Source organism: Bos javanicus, chromosome X, assembly GCF_032452875.1.
Source record: "Bos javanicus breed banteng chromosome X, ARS-OSU_banteng_1.0, whole genome shotgun sequence".
NCBI classification, from domain to species: Eukaryota; Metazoa; Chordata; class Mammalia; order Artiodactyla; family Bovidae; genus Bos; species Bos javanicus.
In genome coordinates this window covers 135448023-135463770 of record NC_083897.1, presented here as the reverse complement: position 1 = coordinate 135463770, position 15748 = coordinate 135448023, and the positions used below count along the sequence as shown (strand labels likewise).

The following is a 15748-nucleotide window of genomic DNA, read 5'->3' as shown; positions in this document are numbered from 1 at the left end:
AATATGTATAAACACTATTTTTTATGAAGTCAAAGCAGTTTTTGCTAATATTCTACATAACCACACTGGCATAAGTAACTGCAAGGTACCTGAAGAGGTTCTTACAATGGTAAACCACAAGGAAAATGAGAATAAAATTATAAAAAGCAAATAGGACTGAAAAGGCATAGCAATTTAGGGACATTAACTAGAGGAATAAATATTCTTAGAAATGAATCACGCAACAGACTAAAAGAACAATCATTATATTAAAGATGAAACTATGGCACCATTAACACAAAATAAAATAATAATTAATATATTCTGTTGAAGAAGTCAGAAAACATATACAGTTGTCCCTTGAACAAAAAGGGTTTGAACCTGCAGGTCCACTTACTTACATGTGAGGACTTCCCTGGTGGCTCAGATGGTAAAGAATCTGCCTGTAAAGCGGAAGACGCAGATTCAATCCCTGGATCGGGAAGATCCCCTGGAGAAGGGAATGGCAACCCACTCCAGGATTCTTGTCTGCAGAATCCCATGGACAGAAGAACCTGGTGGGCTAAAGTCCATGGGGTCGCAAAGAGTCGGACGTGACTGAGTGACTACACTTTTCACTTACATGTGAATTTTTTTCAATAATAAACACTACAGCACCACATGCTCCCCGGTTGGGTGAACCTGCAGATGGGGAGCCGCAGTACAGAGGGTCCACAGCAATGCTACTTGTGAACTGTCAACTGCACATTGGGCTGGAGCCCCAACCCACGTTGTTCAAGGGTCAACTGTAATTCACTTAAGAGTAATTTCTATTCAAACTATACAAATAAAACAGTTTAATAGTTACATCTTAAAAAAAAAAACAACTTGTTCCTCAAGGTGGCTGACAACTGAGATTTTAATATAGAATAATTTGCAAACTGGTTAAAAGATTGGTTTTTTAACCAGTTTTCAATGTCATAAAAGCCCACCATTACATGATCCCTGCCACTGTGCTTCTTGATTCATTGAACAACACTTTCTAATACATTCCAATATTCCAATTTAAATAACTCTTAAATAGCTTTTAGATTTTCAATTCGTAAAATGATAAAATGGTCACATGTTTAACTTTACCTCCTCTGCACTTAATGTACTATCATCTTTTCTTTGAAACAGGTTCATTAAAGCCTTGTAAGATTTTGATATAATTTTTTCCTTAAGCAAGAGATGCTGCTGTAATTCCCAAATAGAAATGAAACCAACCTATAAAGCATAAAGAAAAACCATTGTCAGAGATATAATTTCAAATGAAACCAAATATACTAATAATTCAGTAGGTATCTTCTCCAAATTTGCTTATTAATTCATTTTCCTATAGATAGCAATGAATACTCAGAGCAAAGCAATTTTATTAAAAAAATAAAATCTCTAATTACAAAGGAAAGTAATACAGCAAATAAATGCAATAGCTTACATATCAAATTGAGACAATGTCAGTGTATTCACATGTTTCACAACTAAGTTAAGTATCGATATGAATATGAATAAATTTAATAAATATGCATAAAAATAAGGACTACCCCAACAAGAAAACCTTTTCTTATTGAAATAATTTCTGCAAGAACAAGATGTCTCATTATGAATAGAAATGCTTACTTTTGATTTAATATTGTTTGAAATCTTCTGTTTACATGACTTTTACAGCAAAATTTTAAAGGTAACACATAACAGATTCCAAACTGTCACATTTTTATTTTTGTGCAAATAAACTCAATGTTGGGGTTAACTCTTAACTACCAGGGGGATAAAATGGCTCTCAATGGGCAAAGAGCAAACTGTTCCTGTTATTATACCAGATAAATAGATATCAGCACTAAGGATAAAACATTCATGAAATATATTTTACTTCTGAAAATTTAAAGAGTTGCGCCATTGAACTTTCAGAAGCTGTTTCATTGCAGATGGTGATCTGAGACTGTTCAAGTATTAATTTAGCTTTTAATATGTTTTTCTAAACTGAAAAAAAACAAGATATATCCTGTATTTGCCTTTCTTTTATTTTTTTTTTGCCTTTCTTTTAAATTACATTTTAAGACAGATTTTTTTTTCCTTTTATCAATGAATAGAAGTTGGAGAATGAAGACTGAACCCTATCTTACCTCATTGCACAAAATATGTCAAGTGTCTAGCTAATATTTTAAAACTTCCTATGTTGGCCTAGTTCTGAGGGTTCCACATCACTCACACTCCATCACTCACTGGTTGAGTAATTCATGACTGATGGGACGTGAGATGTACCTGTCCAAGGTGGAGAACCAAGTCTGAAAATGCTGGAGGGGTAGGGGGCGGAAGAAGAGGGACACACGGGCAGGTTGACAATGAGGACCCCCTCAGAAATTTTCCGTGTTCTCGCTTCCTGACTCTTGTCAACATGATCCCAATTCTCCAAGAATAAATCATGAGTCATTAGACTACTGAAATGTTCTATGTTGTTACAAGCTGTGTTATAAAACTATGAAATAAGCCCATGACAATGTATTGAAACAACATACAAAGACATCTCACTTCCCCTTCCTAGACCCTCAATCCCACTGGTAAAGACAAAAGATTGTTTACCTTTCCAGAACTTTCCCATGTGTATGTTAAGGTATGTTTTCATTCTTCTCCCCCAAAACAAATAAAACCCACCCCAAACCAAATACAGGAGCACACTGTACTGTGTGACGCTGAATCTTGCTTTCCTGTTCTTATTGTGACCACTCTCATACATGCAGAAAAGTGCACAAGATAAAAAAAAAAAAAATTCACAGACTAAGGATGAAGTAGAAACCACTGGAATCACACTCAGGTCAAAAAAGCAGCACTTTCAGAGCAACCCATGGGCCTTCCCCAATCGAGAACCTCTCTCCACTGGAGGCAACACTACTCTCCCCTTTCAAGATAACTTCATCATTTTACCATCATCATATCAACTCCTAAGAATATGTTTCATTTGTGTGTGTCTTTTGCTTCTGAACTTTTGTAGGTGGAGTCATTCTGTATGCACTCACTTTTCAACTCACCCATTTCTCACTAGTAGCTGTAGCTCGTGCCTGTCACTGCTCTGCAGCATCCCATCAGCTCGCTACCCAGCTGCCCTCTCCTCCTCCCGCTAGTGGACATCTGGGCGCAGTTGTGGAGCATTACCACCAACACTGTGAACCTTCTTGGACACGTGTACAAGTGTTTCCAAGGTCCTGGCCTTGCCTTATCCCCTTCAATGAGTGGCTGGAAAATAAACTATAGAGGGGAAAGACAGTGGGCTGAACTCCAGTTCCAGCTCCACAAACCACCTCACATTTCTGGCTCTCCATCAGCTTCCCTGTATGCACAATGGTGGAGAGGGTAGATCTATTCATCTCTAAAAGGTCTTCCAGCACTTAGAACTGTTTTTAGCCACAATGAGAGCTAGTGGTAACATGTGGATACTTGTTTACAGAAATGGTATTTGGTTATTTTCTGTGAATAATTAATTAGGATGCCTTGTTTCTTCATGTGCTCACTCATCCACTTATGTGGGTGGCTCATTTTCTTTAAAAAATTATTTGTGAGATTCAGAAGAGGCCTAGGATAAATGTGTGTTCCTGCAGAGGACTTTATGTTGGTTTGGCTGGGTGACTAGGGTACTACTGCTTTAGTAAATACAGAATGCTCCCAGGGCAATTGTGCTCTGCTTGTCTCTCTGGGTTCCAGCCTTTAGAGTGTGGTCTGCTAATCTATTCTTATATTAATATTTTCAGCTTTTGAAGCTTAAAAAATATATATTTCAACTATCATTTTAAGTTGTTTTTTATTATCAGAGTTGATTAAAAAAAATCAAGTGACATTATCAGAAGTGGAATTTCTAAAAGCCATGCTTTCATAAATTAAATTATTTGTCATCACTTAAAGATTGTATAAAAAGGTACCTTATCCTTTTTGACAGCTACATAGTATTCCATGGTTCAGTTAAATCATAATTTATTTACCATACTAATGATGGATATTTAGATTTTGACTGAATTGTGTTTATAAATACTATTTAAATATTCCTGTAAAATCAGTTTTGCTTACATATATAAGTACAACCTTAGAACAGATTTCTAGAAGTAAAATTGCAAGAGTAAAAAGACATGCAATTCACATTTTAATAGCTATAACAAACTTCCTTTCAAGAGACTGGGCCACTTTATATACTCAACAATACTGTTTTAGAATGCATTTTATATTAAGTAAATTAATCCTCTGTCAAATCTTATAATTTCCTTTTATAAAATTTGTCTTTTTATTTTACTTTGTTTGGAGCACAAAAGTTTTTAATGTAATCCACTTTTTCCTTTACGGTTCTTTGTCCATTATGATGCTTTATTTATCTACTGTTCACATTTACATCTAATATGTGTTCACTAAGTATTTAGTGAATTCACTTTAATATTAAAATACTTGCAAAAAAACTTTTAAGGGCCTGCAAAGTATAAATATTTACTATCTGGCCCTTCACCAAAAAACTTTGCCAGGGATACAGAAAACCATAGAGGTCAACACAAGGAAACAGTCAGACAAATCCAAAAGGAGGGACAACTGGCTTGGCCTCAGCAGTGTCATTTTTTTCAAAAGGTGGGGAGGGCTTATTCTAGAGAAGATGACCAATGAGACATATAATAATCAAGTGCAAACACTGACTGGATCCTGAAGAAAGCAGCCATATGAAACATTTTTGTGGCAACTGAAGCCCTCTGAATATGGACTGAATAGTAAATAAAACTGAGAGATTATATTAACTTTCTAAGTGAATAACGGTATTGGGGTCACACAGGAGAATGTCCTTATTTTAGGAGACGCCTGCTAAAACACCTAAGAGTGAGATACTGAATATTTGCAACTTTCAAATACATGTACATACACACAAGCAGAAACAGATAAGGCAAATATGATTTTTATAAAGTAATAATAGGGGAATCTACATGGGGACTAGAGATGATCACTGTATTATTCTATGAATTTTCTGTATACATAGGAAGCTTGGGGCTGGTGCACTGGGATAACCCAGAGGGATGGTATGGGGAGGGAGGAGGGAGGGGGGTTCAGGATGGGGAGCACGTGTATACCCATGGCGGATTCATGATGATGTATGGCAAAACCAATACAACATTGTAAAGTAATTAGCCTCCAATTAAAATAAATTTAAATTAAAAAAATAAAAAGAAAAAAAGAAAAAAAAAAGGCAGGTTATGTGAGAACAGGCATCTTATAATCACATTTCCATGTAAACTTGTATATATTCATTAAAAACATCAATAAGAATATGCAAGTCAGAGTTTTAACACTGGTTATATCACAGTAGTTGAATTAAAGATAATTGTTAGTCTCTTTTTAATATTTCTTGGCATTAAAGTCTGAGTATTTTACAGGGAATATGCAGTAACTTTGTACACTTGGGAAAATATCGAAATCTTTTTTAGAGAGTTTTGTATGGAAAACGTGAAGGTAAACTATTCATGTTTGGAACATGTCATCATTCATCTTATTTACTGCTCTTTTAAAAGAGTAATGGTATACTGACCCTAAAACTACAAAATACGTGTTTTCCAAAAGACAGATGTTTATGTTTTATCTTATAAGTCTTATCAAATTCACACAATTTTACTACAAAAAACTATCATTTTAGACGAGACATTTAAAAGTAATGTCTTAATAGCTTTTACAGAGGGACCAAAAAAGGAAATAGATCCTTTGAAATACAAGCTTCCCCACTAACCAAAAGCAGTGCATGCCTGTGAAACCTTCGGTAAGCCATGAGGAAAGGGTGTAAAGCAAAGAAGCAATTACCTCAGGACACATCTTGGTAAGGGTTGCACCAAATAAATCAAGATAGAGCCCAGGTGCTCAGAGACCCGGGCGAAAGCCATGGCGGCTGGCTGCTGAGAGGCTGAGATAAGGTGCAGAAAAGGAGCGTGGCAGGACCACTCTTGCTGCTTGGGATGTGTGCTGCAATGGCTTGTTGCAAAACAAACGCTGAACACTATTTTTCGCTTTCCCCTTTTTTCATAAAAGCAAAATTCCTCTTCAGATTTCTTTTGGCTAGCAAAAACAGTTTTGGCTAATGGAGGTCTTTCTTAAAAGCAAAGTGGCGTAAAGCAAAATGGCATTAAGCAAAGTAGCATAAAGCAAACTTTTGAAAAGCAGGAGATAACCTGTACCATTTCTTTTTTCCCCAATCACTACGTTGCTTATACTTTAAGGACCTTTTGTTCAATGTTCTTTCCTTCATTTAGAACATCACTAATCCAAAAAAAGCAAAAGGAAACAGACACTAACTTTCAATCTTCTTTCCAGAGGTAGAACCACCAAATAACAATTCCCATGTTTGTCGTCAAATAGGTCATCTTCATTGCAATCCAACGTTTCACCCTAGTAAACAAAACAGCACATTAAAACTGAAATTTTGAAATAAACTGAAAATTCCTACAATTAAATACAATTAAAGTTTATCCAAAAAGCAGTGTGCCACAAGATACACCATTTTCTCCTAACTAGGAAAAAAATGAATACCACTATTACCACCCACGGAACATTTGTATACTGCCTCAAAAAGTATGAGCTTACTAGGTTGTTTTTTTTTTCTTTTTCTAGCTTACTAGGTTTTTATAAAATGTCCTAACTAGAGAAAATAAGAATTATTGTCATTTTACTAATAAAAAAACCGAGGCTCAGAGGTATTTAAGATAGGCCTGAAACTTTCGGGGTATTATTTCTCTTATGTTCAAGATCTTAACACATTGTGAACTGTTACTTCTTTTAATAAAGCACTTTCACTTGATTTTATTCCTTAATAAATCTAATATCACCATGCTTTATTGGCATAAAACGTGCTCTTCAGAAGCAATGATGAAGTTAATTTACAGTATTGTCACGAGCAAATACCAGATACACTATATTTCAAATTTACACCAAAAACAGTAATGGTATACTGTTTGTATAACACTTGGTATACAATTGTATAACATCTGTTGAAAGGAGAGTCAATATACTATTTAAAAGATTCAATGTATGTATTTTTAAGTTCTCAAAGTTTTACGTATGAAATCAAAATATTTAAAAGGTGGGTCAAAAGCATGAAATAAATATTTAAAGGTAAGTCAAAAGCTTTAAAGTACTCAAATTTTCCAAAATGTTCTTAAAGTAATGTATAAAAAGTAAACAGAACCTACCGAACAGTTAAAGGCATCATGGCCCATTATTTCAAAGGAACTCCGGCAATCTGAATTCCAGGAGTCCTTAAAAAGTAGCAGTACTTGTTCCGTTCCAGTTCCAAAGAAGTCATCTATCAGTACTGAACGAATTTTCTCCCATTTGGCAGCGACCTGAAAGAGAGTGGAAAAGAAGGAACAAAGAAGGAACACATGAATACATATAAAGTGAGCTAAATCCTTTTGCTGCACGTAGTTCTACTTTGTCATCTTCGACCTTACAAGTAAGTCATGAAAATGGTAGTGCAAACACCAAGAACCAAACTAAAATAAAGATGTTGGGAGATCAGAAGACACAAGGAGTCATAAATTTGTAGATAGCAAGATACTTCTATTTAATATTTTATCAACATTTGTCCAGGTGCTGTCACATTCCTGATTCCTATATAAAATTTTTATTATAATTTATAAATGTTAACACTTCTCATGACTAACTCTAGTGAAGATTCTTTCTCTAACTGGTTAATTTAAGGATAACCCTCACTCCATGAGCCTTAGTGGATATGTATTTATGATCAAACCAATTACACAAGGAATTCAGTTGCATTAGGTAACTAGAAGGTACTAGCAAACACTTTTAAGAGCTCTCAAAGCAGAGTAAGAGTCCATATGAAATTATAATTAATTAATATATCCTGAATTCTGGTAGGAGAGAACATAGTGATTATGTGGGGCACAGAAGGGAAGAGATCCTAATAGTGGGGCACCTAGAATCATCATAGCCTATTGGAATGATTTGTTAAATTTATACCAGAACGTGAAATCCCAAGTTTAAAATAGAAGACAACTTCTTAAAGATCCATAAAGCTGAAGGCTTCCAGATTGATCCCCTGGAAAACTAACAGAAGGATCAGATCCTTCTCCCTCAGGCAGAAAAGCTGAAACTCCCATGCAGAACCCCAGAAGAATGGATACATCATCTTCCAAGTAGAGGGGAGCTTGCATTCAAGCAAGAATACATAAGACTCTTCAAGCTACATAATCAAATATCGATCTTTCCCCTATAAGGCTAATTCCAAAGCAGTGATGTTTCACTCAAAACAGTGAGTTTTCACTCATGCAAGGAGAAAGCTTATTTGTAAGCCCATAGCCTCCCTTTCTCCCACCACCCCACCATGAGTAGCATGCATTATAATGAACCATGTCAAGAGACACTGGCAAAAAGAATGTGCTCAGCACGCAACCACCACAGAGCTATGCATGCATGCATGTACACACACCTGCAATCTCTAGCTCTAGAAGAGGGCTGATCAAAAGAAATATAGGTGAACCACAAAGGCAGGGCACATACATGACTTTCAATTTTCCAGTAGCCAATAAAAGAAAATTATCTAGTAGCAGTAAAAAGGTGATTTTACTTTTGAAAGGCATTTTAGTCTAGCTAAAATATTATCACTTCAATTCAACAGAATCAAGAAAAATTATTAATATTTTACTCCCACTTTCTACTAAGCCTTTGAAATCTGCTGTGTATTTGACATGGACAACACATCCTAAATCTGACCAGCCACACTGCAAATGCTGGATCACCACCTGCAGCCAGTTACTACTGACCATATCAGACAGCACGCCTCTAAACATACTGGCCTCTTTCTACCTGACAACACACCACTATCTGTTTCACACATACTTGACAATGATCTCAATTTTGAAATGCCTGCTACAAAGATACTTGTCACAACTTGCAGAGGTAACTTCTACTCAAAAGAAAAAGCCTAGGAGAAAAGCTAATCATGTTTTTCTCCACACTCAGCTCTCTCTTTCAAGCCCTATTACTGGATTGAGGACCAGGGCCTTTATGAAGCATTGATCTCAGAACACAGTAACCTTGATTTTCATTATTTATTCTAATTTATGCTTATTTGTAGTTCACCTATCTTTGTAAGTTGCCTTAATTCCTGTTTGTAATGAAGTAGCAAAAGGATGGATGGATGAAATCCATAGCCAACGCAAAGGAAGACTGCATCTGATGTTTTCTCCCATTTGGGGGCAAAACCATCAAAGGCACCATTCTATTACTCAATAATGTATTCATTTTACTATTTAAAACCTCTTGATACCACAAACAGGAAATTCCTTTCACTAGGCAACGAGAAAAATATTTTTCCCCTTAATAGTATGTTCCATTCAATTACAAAACCTCCTGTATTTACTTTATATTTCTCTTAACTGCTAAACGAAGTGTATTGCTCAAATGCAATTACTTCCCTTAACTCAGGTTTTCTGACATGGTTATTCTCCCTTTTATCTGTAGATTCTTAAACTTTATTCTTGTTGCTAAAGTAATCAAGTATTTTACCGTAAGCTACATCAAGTTTTCTTTTTAAGTAGGGGTGTATAAATAAACACCATGACAGGGACAGGAGCTGTGAAACTCCCAGAGTGGCAAGGTATCAGAGACAATCTAGAAGCGCTTAACTTGTAGGTATCAGGATGTAGCTCCCGAGCATTCAGTACTGGGCACTTGAGAATAGCTTAGAAGTACGGAATCCCTAAAGAGGTAGCATAGCGATTGCCAGTAGAGATGGAGGTAAATAACCTGTGGAAAGGCTGGTGGTCTAGTGTAGAAAAAGAACCCTAGGATATGATTTCAAAGCAGGGAGCCCACCAGTTACAGGCCCATGTACAAACAGTGATACAGTCTTCTGCCTTGGGTAATGTGTTGGTGGCAGAGCTCTATGGTGTCTGAGCAGGGAATCCATTTCAAGTAAGAGAGGACTATTCCACTGAATGAATGAGACAGGAAGTGACTACTCCTTAGCCAGGTGAAGAGGGAACCTTAGGTAAGCACCATTGCTGATGACAGCCCTAGCCCTCGTCCAACATGATAGTAGCTGCCACTTTCTGGGCTTGTCTTGAGCACCAGGTGCTGTCCAAGTCACTTTACAATGTCATTTTATTGAATTCTCCCCTCTCCGAGGCAGGATGATGGCAAATTCAAACAGACAGAAAATGAGTTCACAAAATGTAAATACATCCCTTAAGGTAACACTAGTATGGTGTTCATCTGGGATTGAAACCCAAGGTTAACAGTGTTCTTCCCACTACTCTGACCCCAATAAGGAGTATAGGCTTTACTATTAACAGATGCTTTTCCTCACACCACTTCTTCAAACAGAAAATGCTACCTTCCCACAAAACCTTGAAATAAAAGTGTGATGAGATTTTAAAGATTGCTCTCAAAATAAAAACAGGACAGTTTTCAAATTATTTTCCTTTTGAGAATTTAAGTCCTCTGTGTGTTGCAGAGGTTGCACATGGTCACATAATTCCTACTAGCATCAAGGTAATCTACAAGGAAAAGTCTCATAAAACATAATTTCAACCTATTTCCACACACACAAATACACGTATACACATTCAAATAAAAAAAAAAAAAGCCTTTCAAGCTTTCTGAAACATTTATCAATATTTCATATCAAGGTGATAATCCAATGAGAGACATTTTAACTGAGCTTCTAATGAAATGGACAGGGCACATCAAGTTAGGCAGTATCTACTTTTTGTTTTCCCAAGTAGCACAAGAACTTAAAAAGCTGTAAAAAGTACTAAAAACTGCTTTGGAAGATCCCAAACTATTAACACTTCAGCACACATAACTGAATATGCTGATAAACGCCTTATGCCAGGGGGATGCAATGTTAACAAAACATCAGGGTCAGAGAGATATTGGAGATACATAATTCCAGTCCTCCAATTTCCTTTTCATTTTCTACACCTTTTTACTTGTTATTGAACGTTCAATACCAGTGAGTATTTTAAAGCAATTTCAAACCTTACATTAAAAGACATATGACTACATATAGATAAAATGTGAATGCTTTTTCAGAGGACAACTGAGTTTCAAAATGTAACATAATGTAATTCTCTAAGCAACAATTTCTAGAAAAATTAACATGTTGCTTTTCTCTGGAGAACCATCATTTGTCTCTAAAGGGACGATGACGGGTTTCAAGGAACTCCTCTAGATTTCAAGTTTAAAACAACAACTACCAACTTTTTCAAAGTTCAACAACTGATTTGAGTTTCCCAAAAAGGCTTATGGTCTTGTTCTAAGTAAAAATACAAATCCAATTATTATTGCATTAATGAAAATTATAAACAGTTATGGTAAAAGACAAATAGATAGATAATAATTGTAGTTATGTATTCATGTATTTCCAAAAACTCAAGGATTTTATGACTCAAAATGGCAAGGCAAAACTTATTAAATAACATTCAGATAATCATTTTAAGAAAAAGGAATGCTGTAATATACATGATTTCCTTTTAAGTGCAGGACTAAAAATCAATTTGGACAATAAGACTCTAGGATGAATCCTATGAAGCGTAGGGATGCTTAGTAGGTCTAAGATGATGCCAACTGAATGATTATAAGTACCATACCTGAAAGCTCTTTTCCCAAACAGCACAAGCATGACTGGACTTAAAGGATATGATGAAAAGGAGTTCTTCACCTGAATCCACAAGTTGAACTGCACAAGGATCTCCAAATGGAAGCTGGCACACACTTGTAGGAGTCCCATTTAGGAATGAAATCAGCTGATTTTTTTGAGTAAGGGCAATCAGAGACATTCTTAACTGGTCATTGACAATCTCAGTTGAATAGACATGCACAAACGTTATCATGCTGGTATAAGCAGGAGGGATAATGTATGTATCACTTATTATTTCTGCCCTTTCAAGAGAGTACGCACAAAAGTGGGTATTCCAAGTTGCATAATCTGATTTTGAAGGCTTTGGAGTGCATCCTTCTGCAGATAAATAACATCTCTTTGGTCCTAACAAAACCATACCTAGATTTTCAATCTCCCCTGCCCACTCAACAGAGGAAAAGTTCATGGGCACAGTGACAACTTTGCCAGTTTGAGAAGAGATATAAAAGAATGTCTGACCATGTCTCCATAAAACTAAAGGGCCATTAAGGACCCTTATACTGTCCTTCATCTCATAGCCTAGTCTAAAACTCAAACACTTTTCAAATTTATTGGTACCATGAAGAAACAGTAGAAAATATTTGAAAATGTTCTCTTCTTTAATGCACTGTATCATAACATAAGGCAGATTGATTCCAGTTCTGAAATCTGAAACACAGTCGCAACACATAATTTTTAAATGAGAGTATTCTTCTTTTATGCTAAAGAATCCAGTGGATTTCTGAACAAATCCCTCTGGTCCTCTGCCAAATACCATTCTTCTGACATGTAACACAGGTGTTTTTTTAGGCCCTTCATCTACAAAATTTCCTTCAGACAAATGAAAAATAAGGACTTCTCCATTATAACAGCAGAACCTTTCTTGTTCAGTAGATGACATTGCTTGTTTGCTAGTGAATCTACAGTATCAAGTCCAATTTGTGTTGGTCCAGTTTTTGAAAGCAAGTCAATTCCAGTTGATGCTTTTAAACCTAAAAATGAAATGAGGGAAACTGCCACTGAGTAGGCAGAGCTGAAAAGAAAACACATGTTTTTGTTAGAGAACTATTACACAGGTAACTGTAAACATTATTAACATTTTTTAGCTTTTTATGCTATCTTAACAATGCCACATTTATCAAAAACTGTATCTCAATAACACGATTCGCAGCAACATGGATGGACCTAGAGACTGTCACACTGAGTGAAGCCAGACGGAAAAGGAGAAATACCATATGACATCCCTTATATACGGAATCAAAAAAGAAATTATACAAACGAACTTATTTATGAAACAGAATCAAACTCACAGACTTAGAGAATGAACTTATGGTTGCGGGGCAGGGAAAGGATGGGTAGAAGGGATAGTTGGGGGGTTGGGGATAGATATGTAGACACTGCTATATTTAAAATGGATAACCAGCAAGAAACGACTGTATAGCACAGGGAACTCCGCTGAGTGTTATGTGGCAGCCTGGATGGGAGCGGGGCTTAGGGGAGAATGGATACATGTATCCCCTTCATGGATCACTGCCTTGTTGTGGCAACGGGGCTTACATAATTCAATGAAGCTATGAGCCATGTCGTGCAGGGCCACCCAAGACCAACAGGTCAGACCAGAGAGTTTTGAGAGTTCTGGCAAAACATGATCCACTGGAGGAGGGAATAGCAAACCACCCTAGTATACTTACCATGAGGAACACCATGAACTGTATAAAAGGCAAAAAGATTTGACACTGAAAGATGAGTCTCCCAAGTTGGAAGGTGTCCAATATGCTACTCGAGAAGAGTGGAGAACAACTAATAGCCCCAGAAAGAACGAAGCGGATACATGCGTATGCGGAGCTGAGTCCCTCAGTTGTTCAGCTGAAACCGTATTGTTAATCGACTATGCGCTCAGTTGCTTCAGTCCTGTCTGACTCTTTGCAACCCTAGGGACTGTAGCCCACCAGGCTCCTCTGTCCATGGGATTCTCCAAGCAGGAATACCGGAGTGGGTTGCCATGCACTCCTTCAAGGGACCTGCCCCGCCCAGAGATCAAACCCGTGTCTCTTGCATTACAGGGGGATTCTTTACCGGCTGAGCCACGGGGGAAGCCCAATGTGTCCTGCAATTCATATTCATTCTTGCATCTGCTACTACTGCTGCTAAGTCGCTTCAGTCGTGTCCGACTCTGTGCGACCCCATAGACGGCAGCCCAACAGGCTCCCCATCCCTGGGATTCTCCGGGCAAGAATACTGGAGTGGGTTGCCATTTCCTTCTCCAATGCTTGAAAGTGAAAAGTGAAAGTGAAGTCGCTCAGTCGTGTCTGACTAAAGTCTGTATCCCAAATATCATTTCTGTAGAGCCCTTAAAAAACACAGTTTGCAAAGAAGGCAAACAAGCACATCACAGAAGATAAATGAATGTTAACAGCATCTCTTAAAAGGTACATGTGCTCCATTATAAAGAACCACAAACTTTCCGGCTCAGAGAATTTCTTAAGGGTTCTACCTCTGTCTCTCAAACATATAGTCCTAACCTGGTTTCTCCCTCTACGTCTTAGCCCCTCTACAATGACATCTCAGTCAGTCAAGGATTCATATTAGATTGCTTCCATAGCCCAGGCCCTTGGGTTTCTGCCTCCCTGAGAAAGGAGTTTCTACAGACTTGATAGCCAAAATGAAAGCCCGGTGAGGTGGGGGACGGGGGCGGGGGGAGTGGTGGAAACCAGGAAATGCTGTAACATGACTTAAAAAAAAATCTTCATAGGAGTAATAGAAATAAAATTTAAATCTTATTTTGCAAAAGCAATGCAGTTTTACATCCCAAGGAAGTCACTACTCTTATTCAAAGTAGAAAAAAACAGAGGATTAGATATTGTAATGAACACAAGAATTAAAAAATAGCCATAAATTGTTCATGCTTATTATATGCCAGGTACAATACATGCATTATTTAATACTCACATTCTTTTAAAGTAAGTATTCTTAATATCCCATCTTTTAATTTTTTAATTTATTTTAATTGGAGGATAATTACTTTACAATATTGTGATGGTTCCTGCCTTACATCAACATGAATTGGCCACAGGTATACATGTGTCCCCCCCATCCTGAACCCCCCTCGCACTTCCCTCCCCACCCTATCCCTCTGGGTTGTCCCAGAGCACTGGCTTTAGGTGCCCTGCTTCTTAAATGAGAAAACTGTATTTTAATGAAGGTCAGAAAATTTCCCAAGGTTACAAAGCTAATCAGCAATGGCACTAGATTTAGAAGAGGGGCCCCCTGGCTCCTGACCCTATATTTCTAACCACTACATTGTCCTGGCACGTATTCCCTTGCTCTGAAGACTGGGTATAAGAAAGGCAACTTGAGACAATAAGTAAGGCAGAATAAAGAACAAAGAACACCCCCTCCATTGAACCCATGTGAGAAAACATGTAAGAAAAAGATGGTGAAGTCTCTTCATTCACTGGCTATGTATGCTGAATCACTCCAGTCAGTTCAGTTCAGTCGCTCAGTCGTGTCCAACTCTTTGCGACCCCATGGACCGCAGCATGCCAGGCCTCCCTGTCCATTACCAACTCCCGGAGTCCACCCAAACTCAGGTCCACTGAGTCAGTGATGCCATCCAACCATCTCATCCTCTGTCGTCCCCTTCTCCTCCTGCCCTCAATCTTTCCCAGGATCAAGGTCTTTTCCAATGAGTCAGCTCTTCCCATCAGGTGGCCGAAGTAATGGAGTTTCAGCTTCAGCATCAGTCCTTCCAATGAACACCCAGGACTGATTTCCTTTAGGATGGACTGGTTGGATCTCCTTGCAGTCCAAGGGACTCTCAAGAGTCTTCTCCAACACCACAGTTCAAAAGCATCAATTCTTCAGCACTCAGCTTTCTTTCTAGTCCAACTCTCACATCTATACATGACTACCAGAAAAACCATAGCTTTGACTAGATGGACCTTTGTTGGCAAAGTAATGTCTCTGCTATTTAATATGCTGTCTAGGTTGGTCATAGCTTTTCTTCCAAGGAGCAACCGTCTTTTAATTTCATGGCTGCAGTCACCATCTGCAGTGATTTTGGAGCCCCCAAAAATAAAGTCTGCTGCTATTTCCACTGTTTGG

General features: G+C 37.5%; 1 protein-coding gene across 2 annotated transcripts in view; it reads right to left on the bottom strand.

Moving 5' to 3' along the window:
• FANCB (FA complementation group B) overlaps positions 1-15748 on the bottom strand; it is a 56266-nt gene that overhangs the window by 32092 nt on the left and 8426 nt on the right. For both annotated transcript variants that reach the window (XR_009734769.1, XM_061408122.1), the window contains exons 2-5: positions 11616-12677; positions 7191-7343; positions 6298-6390; positions 1096-1224 (exon numbers count right to left, since the gene is read on the bottom strand). Coding sequence is in view for 1 of the 2 variants with exons in the window: in XM_061408122.1 (XP_061264106.1) it covers positions 1096-1224; positions 6298-6390; positions 7191-7343; positions 11616-12545 (1305 nt within the window). In the remaining variant the exon portion in view is untranslated. The remainder of the gene's footprint in view (positions 1-1095; positions 1225-6297; positions 6391-7190; positions 7344-11615; positions 12678-15748) is intronic.